Raw genomic sequence first — 25,342 nt, forward strand, 5'->3', positions numbered from 1 at the left:
ACTGCACCACCCGAACCGCGGCCGCACGCACCTGACCATGCCTTGGATGCTGCTACCACCCTCCCAAAAGTGTTTTGTTTCCTAGTAAAATTTCAGAACAAAGAATCACTTTCCACCCTCCCAATACCAAGACTGAAACAAAGGTGAAACTAAACTTCAACACCACTGTTCATTCATGATTCATGTCGTTGACTGTTCAAGCCTCGAGGGATTATCTTCATATCAATTATTACAACCATTTTAATTATGTTAAGCCTATGCATCTTTAATCCATAAGCCTTTATTATTGTAATTACAATCTAATAAATATAATCATGATTAATTATGATTATTGATGATATCTATGTAAAATAAAATAAAAATTGCTGGTAGCTGTAATTAGTAGATACATAGTACCATTTAATATTTGTTTAATTATTACTTTGTTTTGCTTAATTTAAAATAATAATAATAAAAAGCTTTGCATAGTTGGAGACATTAGCTTTACAAGCAAGCATTCCTAAGAGAAAAGCCTTTTTTCTTTAAATTTCTTTTTTGCATGTGAAGTCAAATATATGGTGAGAGGCTACCATTGAAGCCATAATCACCCCCTATTGATTTTTCTTGACTTAATTGCTCCTCTATAAATCACACCATTATGCCAAATTAGAAAAATTGATCTGCTCATAAATCTTGCCAACTTTTTCTTTAAAAGAATTGAGAGTAATTACGTAAAAAAAAGTTAATTATACGGTTGAAAATTGGGACTAATAGCCAGGGAGGGAGAGAGCTTTTTGTTTTCTTTTTCAAGGAATAGTATTTTGATATTTGTAATTGAAGCATATGAGCAAAAAAGTGATAAATACGGTATGAAATTGTGATTCTATGTCATCATTATCTTTTTCAATAGGAGAATGATAAATTAGATTTTTCTCCTAATTTTTAATTTTTTTCTCTTGCAAAATTTAAATTCAACTAAAATACTAAAAATCAAGAGAAAAATATAATTTATCATTTTCCTATTATAAAAGAATAAAGATAATATCAACTCTCAGTTTCATACCATTTTTCTCATTATTGTATTTGGCTTTATTAAAAATTGTTTTAGAACGAATTTTGAATGTTGGTGACATTCTTTATATATATATATATATATATATATATATGCAATTATCTAATGTAACACTAAATCTATGATGTTTACATAAGATGGTGGGTCAGTTTAGCGTCAAATAGACAAGTCATGTCCCCACTTGTCTGAAAGATGTCGCAATTAAAAAACAAAAACAAAAACAAAACCCTTTTTTGAGGTCCCACATTCCTGATGAAATAATTCATCTAGCTTAGGCTTTCCCCCCCTTTTTTTTTTTATTTAGGAAAAAAAAGGGAGGAGGTTTCAATTTCTAGGGGACATTAGCTTCATCAATAATTTAGATAGTAACAAACAAGAAGTCACAATATTTGACTACAAACCTGTTGCCCAAAGTATATATTTGACAGGGAAATAAAAGTTTCTACACTATGTAGCAGCTACTTATTGTTAATTTCACAAATTTTGTATTGCTTTATTATCTTGGATTTTATATATATATATATATATATAAATAACTCAAAGATATTAATTAATTACAAGAATAATTTGGAGAAAAAATTATATACGAAAATGATTCGTTTGCTATAGTATCAATCAGTGTTGCCTGACCAATCAGTAGTACCACTTCCTTTTTCCTAATCATGATCCAATCATCAATTTAAAAAAAAAATTGTATATTCACTGTGTCGAGAGGCACCTTATGTATTTTTAAAATACCCGTAAAAAATACAGATATTCACGGTGAAGAAAAAAAAATATTTTTAAATGGGCACCATCGATTTGTTAGGCGACACAAGTCCATTTTTTTCTAAAAAAAAATTCTATCAAAGGAAAAAAGGGAAAAAATTAATAGCAACCAATTTCCAATTTCATTATAAGTTCAACTAACATTTTATAAATCTCAATTTCATAATCATGTAAGCCATGCAACTTTCTATTCTACTTAATTTAGTCCTCTATCTCAATATATCGTATCAATCATCTCAACTTAACTCATACAAGTATTATATTCTTACCTCATGACTAAGTCATGCAATTTAACATGAATAAGCAATAATTAAATTGAATCGAATCGTAGAAATACAAATTGAAAGCTTGCACACTCATCGTCGACTCTCTCCTTTCCTTTCTCTCTCGACAGTCCTGCGTCGTCTTTAACTACAAATAATAGTTCAATAATAATCCAATATCAAATTCCATATCAAAATACATTCAATTTCACAGCATATATATTTTACAATTTATTCAATTTAATCCAAAAAAGCGGGACAAGCACAACTTCCAATTTAAAACTCCAAATTGAAAATCTATTTCACTATTACCCATTAGAGACCTCCTAATTCTTATTCCTACAATAAATTTTACATTTGATTCAATTTGGTCCTTATGAACAAAACTAACAATTAAATTTTACAATCTAGTCATTTTTCTCATCTAAGCTTAAAATCTATTAATTTAACACCAATTTCTTTAAGAAATTAGCAATGACAACTTTTAAAAACTTTAACAATTTTGCAAATTGGTACATGAGCTAGCTAAATCAAACTCTCACAACTTCAAAAACATAAAAATTATAAGAAAATGAATTGAAAACTTACCAATTTGAAAGGCTGAATAGTTTGAAACTGAAAACTCTTTTCTCTTTTTCTCTTACACATGAATGGTGGAGAAGAAGAACATGTCAATTCTCCACCATTTTATCTTTTATATTGTAATTAAAATCTTAATTACTTAATTAAATTAACTTACTTATTCATTAAAAATTATAAGTGGATTCAAACATCATATTCCACTATCTATTAATAAGAACTGGTTTAATTACCAATTTAGTCCTTTAGCCAATTAAAGTTTTATAGTGATAATTTTTTACAATTTAATCCCTACACCTTAATTAACTATTAATTCAACAAAATTAGTGAACCAAATTTTAATATATTTCTATATTAATCTCGTAAATATAAATATTTAATATTTACGTACTCAAACTACAGAAATGGTGTTTTAAAACTGTATTTTTTAACATCACTGGCTTTCAAAGCGCTACATAAATTAAGCTCTCATAATCTTAAATTCATAAAAATTACAATAAAACGACTTAAATTTACCTACCACATCATGGTCAAATGGTTTTAAGCTCCCTTAGGTTTTTCTTCTTCATGCAAAGCAATGAGATGAAGATGAAGGATGAACTTCACATGTTTTCCCACTAACTTGGCTGATATAGTTTTATTAAAGTTTAATTAAACTAATTTAATTAACATAATCATGGTTTAATTAACTTAATCTAACTTTAATCAACTTTAGTGGATTTTACCATCATCATCCACCTTCTCTTAAAAATGGTCTAATTTCCATTTAGGACCTTTGACTATTTGCTATTTTAATCCTCAAGTTGTGTGTTAATTAAAAATCTATACTGATTGGAATTTTACAATTTAGTCACTAAGCCTTAATTAACTATTAATTCGAAAAAAATTATTGGACCAATCTTTAATATATTTTTATATTATCTCCATAAACATTTATATTAAATATTTGCAGACTCAATTTGCAGAAATTGAGTTTTGAAACCGCATTTTTCGATACCACTGAAAATCGAATCGTTACAATCTCCACATCCATTTGATGCAAATCAAAGTCAAAATGGGCAACTACTATCATGATAATATAAAAGAAATCTTTTTTTGGAAATGAGAGAAAATGTTTCCTTATAATCAATTGCTTCTTTTTGAGTTAATCCTTTAGCAACAAGTTTAGCTTGGTGTCTTTTCATGTTGCCTGTTGAATCACTCTTGGTCTTAAATATTCATTTACAACTAATGAGTTTCTTTCCTTAAGGCAAATCAACAAGGTCTCTAACTTGATTATCTGACATGAATTTCATCTCATCATTCATAGCATCGTATACAATTTAGATTTACTAGTTTCCATAGTAACAAACGTAATCACATAAATAATCTTGTTTTTTTTTTTTATTCTAGCCAATTGCGCAGTGACCTTAGGTCGACAATCGACCCTCCTTCATCCCTAACCATCTTCATTCTATTTCCCTTTCCCCTTTCTTTTCCTCCCCTGTTCCTTTACTTATATGTTTTTGTTTCCTTCCTTTCTTGCCCCACAACAAGGCTGCTAGAACACCTCTAATGAGACTATTTCGTTGGTAGCAACCTTGTCCTTCCTTCTACCCCCTCATTTTCCACCCTTTCTCATTCTTTCTCCTTATTTTTTGTATATTGTATGTTTGTTTTATAATCTATATTTGGGTTCGTGGTTGTCCCTCCCAATAATATCATCTCCAAATAATGAACTTGCATTCTCGAAAGTGCAATGTGCATTGAACCCAACATCTGTTGATTTTATGGCTTTATGTCTTTGATTGTAACGATTCTACATATCAATGAAATTTTCTCTCCAAAAAAAAAAAATCACAATTAATTACGTGTTTTATTGCTAAAAGTGTTTAGTGTTTTTGAAATAAGTTTAAAGGTCTTATTCACAATTTAGCCTCCAAACTATATTCGTTTTTTATTTTGGTACATAAACTTTTTGTTTCATTTTGATACCTACACTATTGCTCCATTATATTTTTTGGTCAAAAAGTTCATGGTGTTAAAAATATGTGGCAAATTCAACCAACCAGATCATGCCAATTGTCCAACTCTGACAGATGATATGGCCAATGACCATCGTTGACTAATAAATAAGAAAAAAATTAGGAGCAAAAATGAAAAAAAAATTATAAAATAGATGTTTTTAATAAAAAAATGACATAATAGTTCATAAGGTAAATTACATGTGCTTTATAAAAATTTACAAAATATAAAAATTATTAAAAATCAAAAAATTAATAAATATTTTAATAAAATTTCTACTTTCGACGTGAATTGTTACACAAGTTGTCATGTCAATATTATATTTTAATCATTTAATTAGTTTTTGCTTTAAAAGATAAATTTATTAATATTTAAAAATTAAAAACTAAAATAATCTAAAAAATTAGGAAAAAAATATTAAATTAATGATTATGAAAGTAAAAATAAAAAGATTTTTAAAATAATATTGTTACTTGTGATTAAAATTAAGAGCTTTCATAAATGAAAATAAGAAAATAAGGTTATTTAATTAGTAAAGAAACAAAGAATTAGTTTGAAAAAAATATAGTAATTATAATATATTAACATTCCATATTTGAAGACTGACCAGACAGATTATCGAATAAAAAAAAAAAAAGACCTTGGCAGTATCATGTCTGATGACACTTATTCAGGAGAGTGCAGTGCAGCCTCATTCACTCACCCCTGCTCTTTTCTCGTGACAAAGCCCTTTACGTGAACTCCTCGTTTTTCTTTTCTTTTTCAGACCACCTCTCCTTCCCTCTCTTTTGTTTCTGCGCAACAATATTACAAACCATCTTCTTCTTCCTTATATAACCAACATGCCCATCTACCCTCCTCTCTCTCTTTTGTTTCTTTCCCTTTCTCTCTCATTCAACCCTTTCTTTTCCTAAAACTATGGGCTCCTCTCCTTGGATTCTGATACTATCTCTACTGGGATTTCCTGCAAAAAAAACTTTCATCTTTTATTTAGGTTTTCAATCTCCAGCTTTATCTCCCTTCTTTTTGTAAGCTGTGATGTTTTTCATCCATATGAAAGTTGCTGTCTTTAGCTCCAACCTCACAGCTTCTTCGTCTAAAATTTGAGATTTGGAGCCAAAATTGAAGGGAAAACGTAATGTGGGTTCTAATCAGCAAGTGATTGTATTTGTTGTTGAATTTTCATTTGATAAAAAGATAAAGCTCAAATAATGGCATATTTGTACTTGTCATTTTTGCTTGTTTGGTTTCTATCGAAATCATTTCTTGGGGAGGCTCAGCTCAATGACCAAGCTACATTGTTAGCCATTAAGGAAGAGCTTGGGGGTGTAGCAGGTTGGGGTGATAACCAAACAGATTACTGCCGCTGGGAAGGTGTTCGTTGTGGCTTGAACCATTCCCTTGTTGAAAGACTGGATCTTTCTAGGCGTATGCTTAGAGGTAATGTTACTCTCATCTCTAATCTTAAAGCATTGAAGGAGCTTGACCTTTCTTATAATAACTTCAATGGACGGATTCCTTCAGCTTTTGGGAATTTATCTGAGCTTGAATATCTGGATCTGTCATTGAATAAGTTTGAAGGTTCTATTCCAGTGGAGTTGGGTGGCCTTAGAAACCTTAGATCATTGAACTTGTCAAACAACTTTCTTGTAGGAAAGATACCTCAAGAACTTGAGATGCTAGCAAAGTTGCAGGATTTTCAGATTTCTGGCAATAGATTGAATGGTTCTATTCCCCATTGGGTTGGCCGTTTGACCAATTTGAGAGTTTTTACAGCCTATGAGAACCAGTTTGTTGGTAAGATTCCTGATAATCTAGGTTTGGTTTCTGAACTGGTGTTGCTAAACCTTCATTCAAACCAGCTTGATGGGTCAATACCAAAAAGCATATTTGCCATGGGGAAGCTTGAAATTTTGGTTCTCACCCAGAATGGACTTACTGGTGAGCTTCCTGAAGAAGTTGGTAATTGCAGAGGCCTTTCTAGTGTTCGTATTGGGAATAATAAACTTGTTGGCACCATTCCCAGGACCATTGGAAATGACACTAGCCTCACATACTTTGAGGCAGATAACAACAACCTCTCTGGTGAAATTGTCTCGGAGTTTGCGCTGTGTACTAATCTTACACTCCTAAACTTGGCCTACAATGGATTTACAGGAATAATTCCGCCGGAGATTGGACAACTTATGAATCTTCAAGAGTTGATTCTTTCTGGAAACAGTCTGTCTGGGGATATTCCGAGATCAATTCTGGGGTGCAAGAATCTTAACAAGCTTGATTTAAGCGAGAACCAGTTTAATGGTACTATACCAAATAAAATTTGTAATATGACAAGATTGCAATACTTGCTCTTGGATCAGAACTCATTCAAAGGGGAAATACCTCATGAGATTGGGAATTGTGTGAAACTGCTTCATTTGCAGCTTGGCAACAACTTTTTCACTGGAAGCATTCCTCCTGAGATCGGTCGTATTCGCAACTTGCAGATAGCTCTAAATTTGAGCTTCAATCGTCTCCATGGTCAATTGCCATCGGAATTAGGGAAACTAGATAAGTTGGTCTCTCTGGATGTCTCCAGTAATCAGCTTACTGGTAATATTCCACCAGCATTTAAAGGCATGTTGAGCTTGATAGAAGTCAATTTCTCAAATAATTTTCTCACTGGTCCGATCCCGACATTCGTACCATTCCAGAAAAGTCCGGATTCAAGCTTTCAAGCAAATAAAGGGCTCTGTGGGGAGCCATTGAGCTTCACATGTGCAAACTCTGATCCCGCGGACTACCACCATACTGTCTCTTACAGGATCATACTAGCTGTTATCGGTTCAGGTCTAGCGGTGTTTGTATCGGTCAGTGTAGTGGTGGTCCTGTTTATGATGAGGGAGAGACAAGAGAAGGCCGCAAGAAGCGTAGAGATTGAAGATGAAGGAACCAGTGACCAGCCAACCATCATAGCAGGGACTGTGTTTGTCGAGAATCTCAGGCAGGCTGTAGATCTAGATGCTGTAGTCAAAGCCACTTTAAAGGATTCAAACAAAATCAACAATGGGACTTTCAGCACCAGTTACAAGGCAGTTATGCCTTCCGGATTGATTTTGTCAGTAAAGAGACTGAAGTCGATGGATAGGACCATAGTTCATCATCAAAACAAGATGATTAGGGAGCTGGAAAGACTAAGCAAGCTTTGTCATGATAATCTCGTACATCCTATTGGTTTCGTCATCTATGAAGATGTCGCTCTTCTGTTACATCATTATTTACCAAATGGCACACTTGCACAACTTCTTCACGAATCGTCGAAGCAGTCAGAGTATCAGCCAGACTGGCCCAGAAGACTATCAATAGCCATTGGAGTAGCAGAAGGATTGGCTTTTCTCCATCATGTGGCAGTTATCCACCTTGATATATCTTCGAGCAATGTACTTTTAGATGCGGACTCTAAGCCATTGGTTGGGGAGATCGAAATATCAAAGCTCTTAGATCCATCCAAAGGTACTGCAAGTATCAGCGCTGTTGCTGGTTCCTTCGGCTACATTCCCCCAGGTAAATTAACTTACTGTATTATCCTGTTTCCTTGTCGCCATTTTTATGTAATTTTGAATTTGTTTATCTGTTTTTATTTTTCGTCCAGAATACGCATATACAATGCAAGTCACCGCTCCTGGAAATGTGTATAGCTATGGTGTGGTGTTGCTTGAGATCCTCACCACACGATTGCCAGTGGATGAGGATTTTGGGGAAGGAGTAGACTTAGTAAAATGGGTTCATGGTGCTCGAGCAAGAGGGGAGACCCCTGAGCAGATACTTGATGCAAGGCTTAGCACGGTTTCCTTTGGGTGGAGGAGAGAAATGCTTGCAGCTTTGAAGGTAGCTTTACTCTGCACTGACACCACACCTGCAAAACGACCCAAGATGAAGAAGGTAGTGGAAATGCTCCAAGAAATAAGGCAAAATTGATCCACAATTATCTTATCTGCTTTCTCAGCCATTTAAGACGGGAATATATCCATATTGAGGCTTGGATATGTATGTCCCAACCAACTCCATTTTGAGTAATTCATTTATCTAAACAAGTGGGCGAAGGGGGTGGCAGGAGGGCGGCTCAAACAAGAACAACCTACCTTAAGATGCCTTCGATTGTAATATCCAAAGTTTTTGGTTTCTGAACTTGCTAGATATGGTTTTCTTTTCTTTAACGGAGTTTCACTCGTATACTAAATTATCAAAATCAACATTCTCTGATTGTCGCATTGCAGTATGCTCTGTGTCAAAACACCAAACAGTTGAGACATAATGCAGGGAGTGACTTAAGTTCGGATCAAACCAACTCGTAAGTGTTGTACAACTTAATATTATAAACAGTAAAGTAATAAACAACCCAGCCGTTGGGTTGTCCACCTCGATCTGCTCAGACAACTACAATTTGCGTCCAAAAACAATTGGGAGAGTTGGAACTGATGATAGATGAGAATCCGAAACAACCCATTTGTATTCATTCATTGACTATATATTAAGGAGTGATCCCACACACCTTCATTAATGCAAACCAAACTGCAAATGATTTTTTCCTGTAACCACACTCCAAGCATTTGATTATACGAGGCCAGATGTCACTATTTATTTGCCTTGCAATATAAAAGGAAGTTATCAGCCTTCTGTTACACCATTAAAATTTGTTTTGTCAATGAAACCTGGAGTGCCAAAACAAAAGTTTGGTACTGCTTTGCAGATGCTTATTAAGATCTTGTACGATTGACAACATCTGGTCGATCTGACCGAATTTTGACCTTTTAAAAGAGTGCAGACATATTTAGGAACCAAGAACTACTCTTAAATGCAAAGCCGGATTAACCCAAGTCTAATACAACAATTTCTTCACAGCGAATGTAGAATCAAACTGAAACTTTGACTAAAATACAAGCAAATATTACGTCATTCAGAACCCGACTTAACAATGAAATTCTGGCGGCTGATGGGATTCATCACCACAGGTGGACCGGCAGTGCGTGGCCATGCCTGAAATTTCTTGTTAGTTCTTCCCACCATTCCTTGTTGGAAACAGTGTTGGGTGTAGTCCCTGCGTTAGAGCAGAAAGCAATCATTAAAACCCTGGAAATGAAATAGCCAATAACAAAATCTGCAAAAAGTAAACAGCCTACCTCCAAAAATCTTCTCATCAGCAACAAGTTTATCAGCTACATAAGCAACAGCAAATGATGCCGCAACAGAACCAATAATATATTTTGCCGCCATTTTCAAGCTGCGATGGTAAGACAATAAGCCGTGAAAAGAATAAGTAAAAGTTGCAACTTGCAACTGTTGTATGTAACAAAACTTATTGCCCAATACTGTAGTCCTTGTTTAATGCCTTTAGACTAACCGCACTTGGTTCGCTGTATTGAAATAGAAGCGTAATGGAATAGAGGAGTAATAATAAATCAATTATTTGGTTAAATGTAATGGAATAGAGGCGTAATACTATTCTTGTGTTTGGTTGAATGGAATAGAGGTGTAATAGCATAATGGAAAAAACTAAAATGACTAGAATACCCTAAGCATAAATTTGTATGGGTAAATGATTATTATTGTTATTTAAAGTTTAATAACATTATTAATATCAATAATAAATAATTTAATCATATTAATTATTATTAAATATATTATAATTAAAATATATAATTTAAGAAAATTCTTAATAATCAATATTCTTATATGAATTTACTCAAATCATAATATATGATACTATAAAATATAATTTAACATAATTATTATTAAATATATTTTAATTAAAATATATAATTTAATAAAATTCTTAATAATCAAAATTTTATATGAATTTACTAAAATCATAATATATGATACTATAAAATATAATTTGAAATAATTAAAATTAAATATATTTTAATTAAAATATATGATTTAATAAAATTAAAATAAATATCACTAATAAATTTTTATATGAATTTGTATAATTTAAAATAATTATTATTAAATATAATTTAATAATAATATATAATTTCATAAAATTCGTGATAATAAATTTTCTTATATGAATTTATATAATTTAAAATAATTAATATTAAATATAATTTAATAATGATATATAATTTCATAAAATTCTTGATAATAAATTTTCTTATATGAATTTATACAATTTAAAATAATTAATATTAAATATAATTTAATAATGATATATAATTTCATAAAATTCTTGATAATAAATTTTTTATATGAATTTATACAATTTAAAATAATTAATATTAAATATAATTTAATAATAAAATGTTCTTATATGAATTTACTAAAATCAAAATATAACTTGAGAATTATATTCTGCATAAACATAATTAACTTATATTAAGAAAATGTTAGATGAAAATGAAATTCTACATCATAATCCATATGTTATATAGTTTTTCAACATCAAAAAGTTTGAACATTGATTTTTAATGGTCAGAAAGAAATCTTCTGACCCATTCCAATCGCGCAACAGAAGTTAAACTAAAAAAAGCGATCATTTGAGTTGGATGATTTGGAATTTTGCTCAAAGCTCGATACCGCTCATCGTCGATTAAACCTTCAATTTCCCATAAGGTTGAATATAAATTTGAAGCTTTCTCTTGCATGATCTGAAATTCTTCTAACTTCTGCTGAACTACCACATCGGAGGCAATACTCCTACTGATTTTATCGCCAACGGCCTTGATGTTTTCGGCCAATAAAGTGGCAGCCTCATCAAATGAAGAAGACATATTATCACGAGCATCAGATTTCTTCTTTCTCTTGTTTGAAGATGAGGAACCCCCTTGGTCTCTATCTCGTTGCGGCTCCGCAGTAGAAACATTCATGTCATCCAAAGAGACGTCAGCTTCGTAGTCATAGAATGAGTTTCTTTCTTCATCCATACCTGTAATATGTACATCCTCAGCATTTATTTCTTCAAGAACATTAGCAGTTGTTTGAGCATCTTTCCCAGTTGCTCAATCTCTTGCGTATTTTAAAAATACGCACAATCAATCTGTGCTATAGATTGGTTTTTTGAAGTTTTATTGTGATTAGAATTAAAAATGTTTTAAAAATTTCAAGTATTAATATGAACATGCATACATGGTTATTGTACAAATTTATGTGTGTATGTGTGTGAAAATATATGATATATATAGATGTAAATCAATGCTATATTGGATTGGACAAGCTAAACGGAAAACTGATTGAGATATCAAATCGGTTAAATCACGAACAGTTATGGACTGATTGAATAGACTAACAAACTGATTGAGCCAAATTTTTTTACTTTAAATTTTTTAGTTAAATCGATAATATCGGTTAAACAGACAAACTAATGACCTGATCGATTCAACCATCAATCCAATTCTAAAACCGATATAAATTAATTAGACAAGATTTTGATATTTTGATTGAAAATGTTGACACTTTGATGAATTTTTCACAAGTCGCACCAGTTTTAAAGGTTTAGAAAGAGATGCTTGGAGTTGATTCTAACCTTCAAATCCTAAACCAATGACAACAAATTTAAAGTCAATTTAGATGGACGATGAATTTACCTAGTGTAAAAATAACAGTGACAATAAGATTAAATATTATAGCATGAAGCACAAAATAAGTTAAACACACCGTACCCCACCGCCCATTCAAACCTACCCTTAGAATTGGTGACATCTTTTGTGTATCTATATGTATACTGATTGAGTTGATGTCACGAGAATAGAAATATAGACTTTATAATAAGTATAGATGATATTTAATTTAGTCCTTTTTTAACTAAATATATTTACATGTTTGGATTAAGTCTACAAATAGTTCAAATATATAATTGGTTCCAAAAATAGAAATATATCATGAAGAACGATATGCAATGGGTTCTCAAAAGTATATAACATGAAGAACAACATGCAATATAGATTTTAAAAATGTTATCAATATGTAGAGAATCTCTCATCATCTTCTTCGACTGTCCCGGTAATCTTCTTCGCTTTCTTTATCCTTTAGGAAGCCTAAAAACGCGAGGAATCCGAAAAGGAAGAATCCACCTGACCAGTTGCCCCCACCACCTCCCCCGCCACCTCCACCACCATCATCGTCACGGGGAGGAAATCCTGAATCACCATCATCTAGCTGCGGTGACTTCTCCTTTGCTGCATTTCAATACATGATGTTAGCTACGCTTTTTTTAAAATTATATGCTGTTCAAGCCAGTTGGATATATGATATATCCCACCATAGGTAAGGGAGTTCCTTAGGGCCAGGGATCTATCCCTGTCACCTGAAGGCTTAGGTGTTCATCACCAGGACAATAGTACACCGAAACTACGAAAAAAGGTAACAAAAGAATTGCTAAGAGCTCATAGTGATACGTTTATCACACGAATAAGATTTTTGCTAAAGAGAGGCAGTAGAGAAACCAGAAACCACAAAAGGTACATTGTCAATGCTTTTAGCCAACAAGCAGCATCTGGATTCTAATGTACTGAAATCAAACATTGGTCATCCCTACTAAAGATGGAGCATGAAAGTGCAAGCATCGACACGGTGAGACTTAAGTTTCCAAAACTAGTATGAGATGATACATGACCTATCGGTCATTCTGGCAAAATCAGTTTAACCCACCGTGACCTTCCTAACCACAATTCAAACCTAAGTTGGGGTGCCTAAAGTCGAACTAGAAAATCACGAAAAGGAATACATCTAATGAATATTGACAAACTACTGAAAGAGAGTATGTGTTTGTTCTTACAATGAACAGGAGCTTGGGTGATAATTGGTGCCTCACGAGTAACAGTTTGAGTTTGTCCTGATGCACTGCAAGTTGCATTCTGCTGGAAAAAAGGAAACCAGAATCAGAAACTCCGAATTCCAATATCATTAAAAATCGAGTATAAGCACGCGCAAAGCACACACAGAGCCATAACATACGTGCACGCATGTAATGATTTGTCACTAAATCTAATATCAGGATTTAATACCGTTTACATTGACAAAAAGATGAGCAACAATTCTCAATTTCTTCTGTAAAAATAAAAGTAAGCGATTAGTTATGGCGACAAAACGTACCAAAGCAGTTGCGGTGCATGCAATGGATGAAGATTGTTTTCTACTTCTTCCTACACTAGGTTGTGATTGCAAGCCAAGTTCCCATGGCCTAATCCGAGCCGGAATTCTAACCAAGCCACAACGGCTACTGCATTCAATTCGTGACTTTAATCGATGTCCTGCCGAAAACCAATAGCAAATTTTATCATCATTAATCTAAGAAAATTGAATGAAAAATAAAATAAAGTTCCAAGAAAATACCAGTAGATAATGAAGGCCGCAGAAAGCAGTAACACTAGCAGCCAGCATTTTGCAAATAGCTACAACAAAGGCTATTCAAATAAGAACAAACCCTGAAAAATATACGAAAGATTGCATTATTAGATAAAATTTCAACGTTTAAAATAATGAAACCCCATCAAAAGAAACTGAAAAACAAATGAACATGTAGGGATTAATAATTAGCAACCCTATAGAGGCTAAAAGAACACAAAAGAAACTGAAATAAAAATGACCCAATTATTTTTTATGATTCTCAAGAGCAAAAACAACCTCAATAGGCATAATTAAATCCAAATTAAAATAACATCCATGGAATTCAATACAACAGAAATTAAAGGAGAAACAAAAAGAACTTGGAACCTTGAAGAAGGTGCTGGGTAGGAGAAAACTGGAGAAAGCAAAGGAAGATGCCGACTTTAAGAAAGGGACGAGAAGAACTGGAAAATGGAAACCCCACGTCTAGGAAGAAGGAGAAGAACATGGCTCAAATAAATGCCGTAAAATCCTGCCGACTTTGAAGGCTGTTATTTTTTAGAGATGTGGGCGTGTGGAGAACTATGAGAAACAGAGGGAGCAAATCGGCAGAAACTGTGAGAAACAGAGGCAGCAAATCGACAGAAAAGAAAAGAAAAGAAACAGAGGGAGCAAATCGGGCAAAACGCTTAGAGCAAATCGGCAGAAGCTAGAAGGAAGGAACAGAAGAGACAAAGGGGAACAGAAGAGGCAGAGGGTAAAACAGGGAGGGTAAAGTGAAGCAGCACCTAAACTGAGCAAAAGGGACAGATTAGAAATCGGTGGATTTCACCGATTAGGTCACTAATGTATTACCCCCGTAATAGCATTACCATGAACCAAACAACGGAATAAAGGGGGCTTAAGTGGGGCCCACCGATTAGGGGTGTATTGGCAACCAAACCTAGTGTAAAATTTAAGTAGCAACAAACAACTGACTAGCTTACCCAAGTTCCTATGCATATAACTGAATGATAAAAGGTTTTAACACCCCAAAAATATAGAACCAACAAATTTATGAAAGATAACTAGTCACAGCATTATTTGACCAATAAACGGAGCCATTGGGATCAACTGAAAAATGTGACAACTAGGTCTCTCAAACATATTAATTGTAATCTTTTATATCTAATTCCACATATCATACACAGCTATAGCAACCAACCTCTAATCACAACTTACGAAATAGCAAAACTCAAGTTCAAAAAGGGCACTATGATATATGGTGAACTACAAAACCTCCAATCAATTATTCAATTTATAGTTAATTTCAACAAGTTTTTATTCAGAAGAAAAAATCTTAGGTTGGATCCTTGCAAAGATAGTCAAGTTACCCCGTAAAGGAGCAGACTGGCAGCAACCTCTACCAGCCTTCAGAAGCATGCTAGGTTTGGTGCTTAAGTAGGCATTATTATAAAGAATTTTATCACTTCAGAGAGTGGGATTTGAGTAGTCATTTTTAGTTTTTTTTCCACTTTAAATCACCATTTCACATGTCTTTTAAGTTGAAGTTGCAGAATATTTTCTGAGTATTAGTAAATCTCATTTGCTAGAATTTTAAAGTTTCTAATACAGTTAGCTCAGATGGTTTCCAAGTTTAAGTTACGGCATCCATGGTAGTCCTCATCGAAATAGGAGCGTTGGCTCTTATCAGATTAGGAGCTTTATAGAATCTATCATAAAACAATTTCTATTGCTCTCCACATAGTATGATCCAATCAATTCTAACAGTGAAACTCACTCCTACATGAAACCCTAATTACCTAACCGAACCTTTAGCAATCCCATTCCTGCTCCTTTTTTAAAGAGGAACCAAAACAAGATACCCAAAAAGAAAAACCGAACCTCCGAAATGAAATTCAGAACACGAACAATCAGTTAGACCCAAAATACTAATCTTCTGGCCTTATTCGATCCAATCTGAATCACATCCATGCAAACCCAAAACATAAAAAGAAAATCCTACCCAAAATCAATAATAATGCCAAGAAAGCAATCATTTCTTTTTCTTTTTAATAACAAACTCAAAATGAATTAAACAAAGCCGAATAAAACCGAAGCATCATCAAAGACGTGAAATCAAACCCACAAATCTAAAATAAAAGCGAAAAAAGTGTTTCATTGCCGTTGCGAGAAGGGATTGGACAAACCTGGACTGCTGGGTCGGGGGTCAAGGAGATGCAGAAAAGTCGAGGTGAAGAGAACGGATCGGCTAGAAGGAACACCAATTTCGGTAAGCATTAGCTGAGCACAAGGAGGTTTAATTTATACCATTTAGATCCAAGGGCTACATTCTTTTTTTTTCAATCCGACGGTTCAAGAAGGTTCTAGCGGAATTTAGTGGAAAAAATTGGGAACAATAATTTAAGTAAAATTTCACCAAATTTTTTAAAGTAAAATTAAATATAATTTTGAACGTAATATCAAATTTAGTATTTAAGTTTACATCAATTTGTTTCTTATGTTTTAGTATTTAATTATAAAACAGATGATGTAGCCAATGACCATCGTTTACCAAAGTTGACCAATAATTTAGGTACCAAAATAGGAAAAAAAAGTTAGGAGCAAAAATAAATTTTTTTATAAAACATATGTTTTAATAAAAAAATGACATAATAGTTCATAAGGTAAATTACATGTGCTTTATAAAATTTACAAAATATAAAAATTATTAAAAATCAAAAATTAATAAATATTTTAATAAAATTTCTACTTTCAGACGTGAATTGTTACACAAGTTGTCATGTCAATATTATATTTTAATCATTTAATTAGTTTTTGCTTTAAAAGATAAATTTATTAATTTTAAAATTAAAACTAAAATAATCTAAAAAATTAGGAAAAAAATATTAAATTAATGATTATGAAAGTAAAAAATAAAAAGATTTTTAAAATAATATTGTTACTTGTGATTAAAATTAAGAGCTTTCATAAATGAAAATAAGAAAATAAGGTTATTTAATTAGTAAAGAAACAAAGAATTAGTTTGAAAAAATATAGTAATTATAATATATTAACATTCCATATTTGAAGACTGACCAGACAGATTATCGAATAAAAAAAAAGACCTTGGCAGTATCATGTCTGATGACACTTATTCAGGAGAGTGCAGTGCAGCCTCATTCACTCACCCCTGCTCTTTTCTCGTGACAAAGCCCTTTACGTGAACTCCTCGTTTTTCTTTTCTTTTTCAGACCACCTCTCCTTCCCTCTCTTTTGTTTCTGCGCAACAATATTACAAACCATCTTCTTCTTCCTTATATAACCAACATGCCCATCTACCCTCCTCTCTCTCTTTGTTTCTTTCCTTTCTCTCTCATTCAACCCTTTCTTTTCCTAAAACTATGGGCTCCTCTCCTTGGATTCTGATACTATCTCTACTGGGATTTCCTGCAAAAAACTTTCATCTTTTATTTAGGTTTTCAATCTCCAGCTTTATCTCCTTCTTTTGTAAGCTGTGATGTTTTTCATCCATATGAAAGTTGCTGTCTTTAGCTCCAACCTCACAGCTTCTTCGTCTAAAATTTGAGATTTGGAGCCAAAATTGAAGGGAAAACGTAATGTGGGTTCTAATCAGCAAGTGATTGTATTTGTTGTTGAATTTTCATTTGATAAAAAGATAAAGCTCAAATAATGGCATATTTGTACTTGTCATTTTTGCTTGTTTGGTTTCTATCGAAATCATTTCTTGGGGAGGCTCAGCTCAATGACCAAGCTACATTGTTAGCCATTAAGGAAGAGCTTGGGGGTGTAGCAGGTTGGGGTGATAACCAAACAGATTACTGTCGCTGGGAAGGTATTCGTTGTGGCTTGAACCATTCCCTTGTTGAAAGACTGGATCTTTCTAGGCGTATGCTTAGAGGTAATGTTACTCTCATCTCTAATCTTAAAGCATTGAAGGAGCTTGACCTTTCTTATAATAACTTCAATGGACGGATTCCTTCAGCTTTTGGGAATTTATCTGAGCTTGAATATCTGGATCTGTCATTGAATAAGTTTGAAGGTTCTATTCCAGTGGAGTTGGGTGGCCTTAGAAACCTTAGATCATTGAACTTGTCAAACAACTTTCTTGTAGGAAAGATACCTCAAGAACTTGAGATGCTAGCAAAGTTGCGGGATTTTCAGATTTCTGGCAATAGATTGAATGGTTCTATTCCCCATTGGGTTGGCCGTTTGACCAATTTGAGAGTTTTTACAGCCTATGAGAACCAGTTAGTTGGTAAGATTCCTGATAATCTAGGTTTGGTTTCTGAACTGGTGTTGCTAAACCTTCATTCAAACCAGCTTGATGGGTCAATACCAAAAAGCATATTTGCCATGGGGAAGCTTGAAATTTTGGTTCTCACCCAGAATGGACTTACTGGTGAGCTTCCTGAAGAAGTTGGTAATTGCAGAGGCCTTTCTAGTGTTCGTATTGGGAATAATAAACTTGTTGGCACCATTCCCAGGACCATTGGAAATGACACTAGCCTCACATACTTTGAGGCAGATAACAACAACCTCTCTGGTGAAATTGTCTCGGAGTTTGCGCTGTGTACTAATCTTACACTCCTAAACTTGGCCTACAATGGATTTACAGGAATAATTCCGCCGGAGATTGGACAACTTATGAATCTTCAAGAGTTGATTCTTTCTGGAAACAGTCTGTCTGGGGATATTCCGAGATCAATTCTGGGGTGCAAGAATCTTAACAAGCTTGATTTAAGCGAGAACCAGTTTAATGGTACTATACCAAATAAAATTTGTAATATGACAAGATTGCAATACTTGCTCTTGGATCAGAACTCATTCAAAGGGGAAATACCTCATGAGATTGGGAATTGTGTGAAACTGCTTCATTTGCAGCTTGGCAACAACTTTTTCACTGGAAGTATTCCTCCTGAGATCGGTCGTATTCGCAACTTGCAGATAGCTCTAAATTTGAGCTTCAATCGTCTCCACGGTCAATTGCCATCAGAATTAGGGAAACTAGATAAGTTGGTCTCTCTGGATGTCTCCAGTAATCAGCTTACTGGTAATATTCCACCAGCATTTAAAGGCATGTTGAGCTTGATAGAAGTCAATTTCTCAAATAATTTTCTCACTGGTCCGATCCCGACATTCGTACCATTCCAGAAAAGTCCGGATTCAAGCTTTCAAGCAAATAAAGGGCTCTGTGGGGAGCCATTGAGCTTCACATGTGCAAACTCTGATCCTGCGGACTACCACCATACTGTCTCTTACAGGATCATACTAGCTGTTATCGGTTCAGGTCTAGCGGTTTTTGTATCGGTCAGTGTAGTGGTGGTCCTGTTTATGATGAGGGAGAGACAAGAGAAGGCCACAAGAAGCGTAGAGATTGAAGATGAAGGAACCAGTGACCAGCCAACCATCATAGCAGGGACTGTGTTTGTCGAGAATCTCAGGCAGGCTGTAGATCTAGATGCTGTAGTCAAAGCCACTTTAAAGGATTCAAACAAAATCAACAATGGGACTTTCAGCACCAGTTACAAGGCAGTTATGCCTTCCGGATTGATTTTGTCAGTAAAGAGACTGAAGTCGATGGATAGGACCATAGTTCATCATCAAAACAAGATGATTAGGGAGCTGGAAAGACTAAGCAAGCTTTGTCATGATAATCTCGTACATCCTATTGGTTTCGTCATCTATGAAGATGTCGCTCTTCTGTTACATCATTATTTACCAAATGGCACACTTGCACAACTTCTTCACGAATCGTCGCAGCAGTCAGAGTATCAGCCTGACTGGCCCAAAAGACTATCAATAGCCATTGGAGTAGCAGAAGGATTGGCTTTTCTCCATCATGTGGCAGTTATCCACCTTGATATATCTTCGAGCAATGTACTTTTAGATGCGGACTTTAAGCCATTGGTTGGGGAGATCGAAATATCAAAGCTCTTAGATCCATCCAAAGGTACTGCAAGTATCAGCGCTGTTGCTGGTTCCTTCGGCTACATTCCCCCAGGTAAATTAACTTACTGTATTATCCTGTTTCCTTGTCGCCATTTTTATGTAATTATGAATTTGTTTATATGTTTTTATTTTTCGTCCAGAATACGCATATACAATGCAAGTCACCACTCCTGGAAATGTGTATAGCTATGGTGTGGTGTTGCTTGAGATCCTCACCACACGATTGCCTGTGGATGAGGATTTTGGGGAAGGAGTAGACTTAGTAAAATGGGTTCATGGTGCTCGAGCAAGAGGGGAGACCCCTGAGCAGATACTTGATGCAAGACTTAGCACGGTTTCCTTTTGGTGGAGGAGAGAAATGCTTGCAGCTTTGAAGGTAGCTTTACTCTGCACTGACACCACACCTGCAAAACGACCCAAGATGAAGAAGGTAGTGGAAATGCTCCAAGAAGTGAGGCAAAATTGATCCACAATTATCTTATCTGCTTTCTCAGCCATTTAAGACGGGAATATATCCATATTGAGGCTTGGATATGTATGTCCCAACCAACTCCATTTTGAGTAATTCATTTATCTAAACAAGTGGGCGAAGGGGGTGGCAGGAGGGCGGCTCAAACAAGAACAACCTACCTTAAGATGCCTTCGATTGTAATATCCAAAGTTTTTGGTTTCCGAACTTGCTAGATATGATTTTCTTTTCTTTAACGGAGTTTCAATCGTATACTAAATTATCAAAACCAGCATCCTCTGATTGTCGCATTGCAATATGCTCTCTGTCAAAACACCAAACAGTTGAGACATAATGCAGGGAGTGACTTAAGTTCGGATCAAACCAACTCGTAAGTGTTGTACAACTTAATATTATAAACAGTAAAGTAATAAACAACCCAGCCGTTGGGTTGTCCACCTCGATCTACTCAGACAACTACAATTTGTGTCAAAACACAATTGGGAGAGTTGTAACTGATGATAGATGAGAATCCGAAACAACCCATTTGTATTCATTCATTGACTATATATTAAGGAGTGATCCCACACACCTTTATTAATGCAAACCAAACTGCAAATGATTTTTTCCTGTAACCACACTCCAAGCATTTGATTATACGAGGCCAGATGTCATTATTTATTTGCAACATTAAAATTTGTTTTGTCAATGAAACCCGGAGTGCCAAAACAAAAGTTTGGTACTGCTTTGCAGATGCTTATTAAGATCTTGTACGATTGACAACATCTGGTCGATCTGACCGAATTTTGACCTTTTAAAAGAGTACAGACATATTTAGGAACCAAGAACTACTCTTAAATGCAAAGCCGGATTAACCCAAGTCTAATTCAACAATTTCTTCACAGCGAATGTAAAATCAAACTGAAACTTTGACTAAAATACAAGCAAATATTACGTCATTCAGAACCCGACTTAACAATGAAATTCTGGCGGCTGATGGGATTCATCACCACAGGTGGACCGGCAGTGCGAGGCCATGCCTGAAATTTCTTGTCAGTTTCTTCCCACCATTCCTTGTTGGAAACAGTGTTGGGTGTAGTCCCTGCGTTAGAGCAGAAAGCAATCATTAAAACCCTGGAAATGAAATAGCCAATAACAAAATCTGCAAAAAGTAAACAGCCTACCTCCAAAAATCTTCTCATCAGCAACAAGTTTATCAGCTACATAAGCAACAGCAAATGATGCCGCAACAGAACCAATAATATATTTTGCTGCCATTTTCAAGCTGCGATGGTAAGACAATAAGCCGTGAAAAGAATAAGTAAAAGTTGCAACTTGCAACTGTTGTATGTAACAAACCTTATTGCCCAATACTGTAGTCCTAGTTTAATGCCTTTAGACTAAAATTTAAGTAGCAACAAACAACTGACTAGCTTACCCAAGTTCCTATGCATATAACTGAATGATAAAAGGTTTTAACACCCCAATTATATAGAACAAACAAATTTATGAAAGATAACTAGTCACAGCATTATTTGACCGATAAACGGAGCCATTGGGATCAACTGAAAAATGTGACAACTAGGTCTCTCAAACATATTAATTGTAATCTTTTATATCTAATTCCACATATCATACACAGCTATAGCAACCAACCTCTAATCACAACTTACGAAATAGCAAAACTCAAGTTCAGAAAGGGCACTATGATATATGGTGAACTACAAAACCTCCAATCAATTATTCAATTTATAGTTAATTTCAACAAGTTTTTATTCAGAAGAAAAAATCTTAGGTTGGATCCTTGCAAAGATAGTCAAGTTACCCCGTAAAGGAGCAGACTGGCAGCAACCTCTACCAGCCTTCAGAAGCATGCTAGGTTTTGTGCTTAAGTAGGCATTATTATAAAGAATTTTATCACTTCAGAGAGTGGGATTTGAGTAGTCATTTTTAGTTTTTTTTCCACTTTAAATCACCATTTCACATGTCTTTTAAGTTGAAGTTGCAGAATATTTTCTAAGTATTAGTAAATCTCATTTGCTAGAATTTTAAAGTTTCTAATACAGTTAGCTCAGATGGTTTCCAAGTTTAAGTTACGGCATCCATGGTAGTCCTCATCGAAATAGGAGCGTTGGCTCTTATCAGATTAGGAGCTTTATAGAATCTATTATAAAACAATTTCTATTGCTCTCCACATAGTATGATCCAATCAATTCTAACAGTGAAACTCACTCCTACATGAAACCCTAATTACCTAACCGAACCTTTAGCAATCCCATTCCTGCTCCTTTTTTAAAGAGGAACCAAAACAAGAAACCCAAAAAGAAAAACCGAACCTCCGAAATGAAATTCAGAACACGAACAATCAGTTAGACCCAAAATACTAATCTTCTGGCCTTATTCGATCCAATCTGAATCACATCCATGCAAACCCAAAACATAAAAAGAAAATCCTACCCAAAATCAATAATAATGCCAAGAAAGCAATCATTTCTTTTTCTTTTTAATAACAAACTCAAAATGAATTAAACAAAGCCGAATAAAACCGAAGCATCATCAAAGACGTGAAATCAAACCCACAAATCTAAAATAAAAGCGAAAAAAGTGTTTCATTGCCGTTACGAGAAGGGATGGGACAAACCTGGACTGCTGGGTCGGGGGTCAAGGAGATGCAGAAAAGTCGAGGTGAAGAGAACGGATCGGCTAGAAGGAACACCAATTTCGGTAAGCAATAGCTGAGCACACGGAGGTATAATTTATACCATTTAGATCCAAGGGCTACATTCTTTTTTTTCAATCCGACGGTTCAAGAAGGTTCTAGCGGAATTTAGTGGAAAAAATTGGGAACAATAATTTAAGTAAAATTTCACTAAATTTTTTTAATAAAAATATTAATTAAAATTTTAAAATTTTAAACATGAAACCTTATATGATAATTCGCTTTTATTTTATGTTCATTATTTTGATTTATTATGAGCTTTTTATAAAATTTTAAATGTTTTTTATTTTTAAATTATTTGATGTGAATATAAGATAAATAATATGGATTGTCACACAAGTTATATGGATTATCACGCAAGCATCGTTAAAAATTAATATTTCAGTCAATATTTTATTAAATAAAATTAATTTAAATTTTTTGAAATACTAATAGTCAAATTTAAATAAAAAATATGAATAAGATTAATAAAATATATCAACATTGATAACTAAATTATTATTATCCATTTTCTGAAAGCATAAAAGTTGCCAAGGGAAAAAGTTTTTATAATTATTATCTATCATTAGGTTTGATAAAACTTAAGGATTATAGATATAAAAATTGCTAACAAAATATTTGAAAATCAACTAAGTTTTTAACTTAATTCGCATTTATTAACTAAAATATCAATTAAGTCCTTCCATTAATGATTTTTGTCTTTAATTACGTTGATCTGTTAAAATTAATCGACAAACCAATCAAATGGCAACGCAACCGATTAATATTTCATTTTCCAATAAAAATCATACAAATTTATTAAAAAATTCATAAAATTTTAAAACTTAAAAATATTAAAAGAATATTTTACATTTTATATAAACTTATAAATTACTATTTCTATTATCCAACACTGATCTAATACCACTTATTTATCCTGATTTTATAAGTTTAATTTACAAAATGAGGAAGCAATGACTTTTTATAATTTTATAAAAATAATTTATATTTTTTATAACATAACTTATGAAATATGAGATTCATAGCTAAAACAAAATTAATAAAATTAATTTATATGCGAAGAATTAATAAAATTAATCAGTTGAATAATTTATATACAACAAATTAGCAAAATGATCAGTTTGCATTCATGTGATTTACGAGCAACTAGGTTAACTTCTATGAACACCAAATTCAGAAAATTAAAATAGAGGGACTAATTTATTAATTTTTGTAAAGTAGAAAGATGTGATTCAAAATTAGACTAAAATTGACTCAATACTCAGGCCCAATTCAAATCGAATTTACTCAGTCTAACGAATAGGTTTCATTAATGAGAGTAAAGAACAAGTTAATGAGATTAGTAGTGTAAGTCTTAGCCTACTTCCTACCTGTTTGAATGCATATATATGCGCTAGGCAACATTAAAAGAAAGAAACCCTCTATATATCCAACATAACTGAAGGGGGAAATAACAATGGAAGGAGACTTGTTGAGTAAATTGCCATGGCTGAAACCTTTGTTGCGAACTAAATTTTACAGTTCATGTGAATGTAATAGTGCAAAACCGTGTAGTTTCTTTTGTAGGGATTGCATGGGATCTGCTTTCTGTGAAGATTGCTTATACCACCCTCATAAACATGTTGGCCATCAAAGTCTCCGAGTATGTAATCTTTTTTTTTGTTGTTGATTTAAGAAGAATGCTTATCATTATTGCATAACATGCATGGTATTAGCATTATATTTTTGGGTTTTTTTTTTTTGAAAGGTTTACAAATCTTCAAGCAGAGTGGGACTTAGGGTTAAGAGCATAAGGAAATTAATGGACGTTTCAGATATCCAACCTTATACTTGCAATTCTTCAAAGCTGGTTTATATTAATAGAAAAGGAAGGAACGATCACGTAAATCGCATGAATGGTCGAAAAGTTGATAAATGTGAAGTTTGTGGCCACGAACTTCAATGCTACAGTTCCAAGTTTTGTTCTATTGAATGCAAAGTGAGAAGAGAACCCTTTTCTTTTCTTTTTTTTCTGTTGAATTGTGAACGATTTTTCTAATCATGGGAAAATAACAACATTTGTTTTCGGTAATATTTTTATAGGTCCAGAGTGAGATAGAAGTGGAGGAAACAGAGAAGGAAGAGGTTGGTATTTCAATTTCAACAACTCGGCTTCTTCAAGTGGACCCTAATTCTTTTAGGAAAAGAATGAGAAAAGGGACGCCTCTAAGGTCTCCCTTCTTTTAGACCCTTCTTTTCTCTTAGATTCTTTT

At 33.7% G+C, this 25,342-nt stretch overlaps 4 protein-coding genes, 1 long non-coding RNA gene and 1 pseudogene across 5 annotated transcripts; 2 read left to right on the forward strand and 4 right to left on the reverse strand.

The window, feature by feature from the left end:
- Window positions 1-1,939: 1,939 nt before the first annotated feature.
- LOC128032489 (uncharacterized) lies at window positions 1,940-2,746 on the reverse strand. The gene is made up of 2 exons (XR_008188715.1): window positions 2,671-2,746; window positions 1,940-2,230 (listed from the first exon to the last, which is right to left on the reverse strand). It is a non-coding gene; the product is annotated as an uncharacterized LOC128032489 (long non-coding RNA).
- A 2,564-nt stretch (window positions 2,747-5,310) lies between these two features.
- Window positions 5,311-8,923, forward strand: LOC105799497 (leucine-rich repeat receptor-like tyrosine-protein kinase PXC3). The gene is made up of 2 exons (XM_012630088.2): window positions 5,311-8,208; window positions 8,297-8,923. Exons 1-2 carry the CDS (start codon window positions 5,877-5,879, stop codon window positions 8,620-8,622), a joined length of 2,658 nt encoding a protein of 885 aa, XP_012485542.2. The 5' UTR covers window positions 5,311-5,876; the 3' UTR covers window positions 8,623-8,923.
- Window positions 8,924-9,362: 439 nt separating this feature from the next.
- Window positions 9,363-16,442, reverse strand: LOC128032677 (uncharacterized; annotated as a pseudogene).
- On the reverse strand, window positions 12,422-14,025 carry LOC105785057 (protein YELLOW LEAF 1, choloroplastic). The gene is made up of 4 exons (XM_052621251.1): window positions 13,978-14,025; window positions 13,738-13,932; window positions 13,421-13,502; window positions 12,422-12,821 (listed from the first exon to the last, which is right to left on the reverse strand). Exons 1-4 carry the CDS (start codon window positions 14,023-14,025, stop codon window positions 12,625-12,627), a joined length of 522 nt encoding a protein of 173 aa, XP_052477211.1. The 3' UTR covers window positions 12,422-12,624.
- A 1,021-nt stretch (window positions 16,443-17,463) lies between the features above and the next one.
- Window positions 17,464-21,469, forward strand: LOC128032675 (leucine-rich repeat receptor-like tyrosine-protein kinase PXC3). The gene is made up of 2 exons (XM_052621378.1): window positions 17,464-19,975; window positions 20,064-21,469. The coding sequence occupies exons 1-2, from the start codon at window positions 17,644-17,646 to the stop codon at window positions 20,387-20,389; spliced, it is 2,658 nt and encodes an 885-aa protein (XP_052477338.1). The 5' UTR covers window positions 17,464-17,643; the 3' UTR covers window positions 20,390-21,469.
- On the reverse strand, window positions 21,093-23,177 carry LOC105799499 (uncharacterized). Its single transcript, XM_052621379.1, has 3 exons — window positions 23,013-23,177; window positions 21,556-21,656; window positions 21,093-21,473 (listed from the first exon to the last, which is right to left on the reverse strand). The coding sequence occupies exons 2-3, from the start codon at window positions 21,647-21,649 to the stop codon at window positions 21,328-21,330; spliced, it is 240 nt and encodes a 79-aa protein (XP_052477339.1). The 5' UTR covers window positions 21,650-21,656; window positions 23,013-23,177; the 3' UTR covers window positions 21,093-21,327.
- Between the last annotated feature and the right edge of the window lie 2,165 nt (window positions 23,178-25,342).

Source organism: Gossypium raimondii, chromosome 9 (assembly GCF_025698545.1).
Source record: "Gossypium raimondii isolate GPD5lz chromosome 9, ASM2569854v1, whole genome shotgun sequence".
Classification (NCBI taxonomy): Eukaryota; Viridiplantae; Streptophyta; class Magnoliopsida; order Malvales; family Malvaceae; genus Gossypium; species Gossypium raimondii.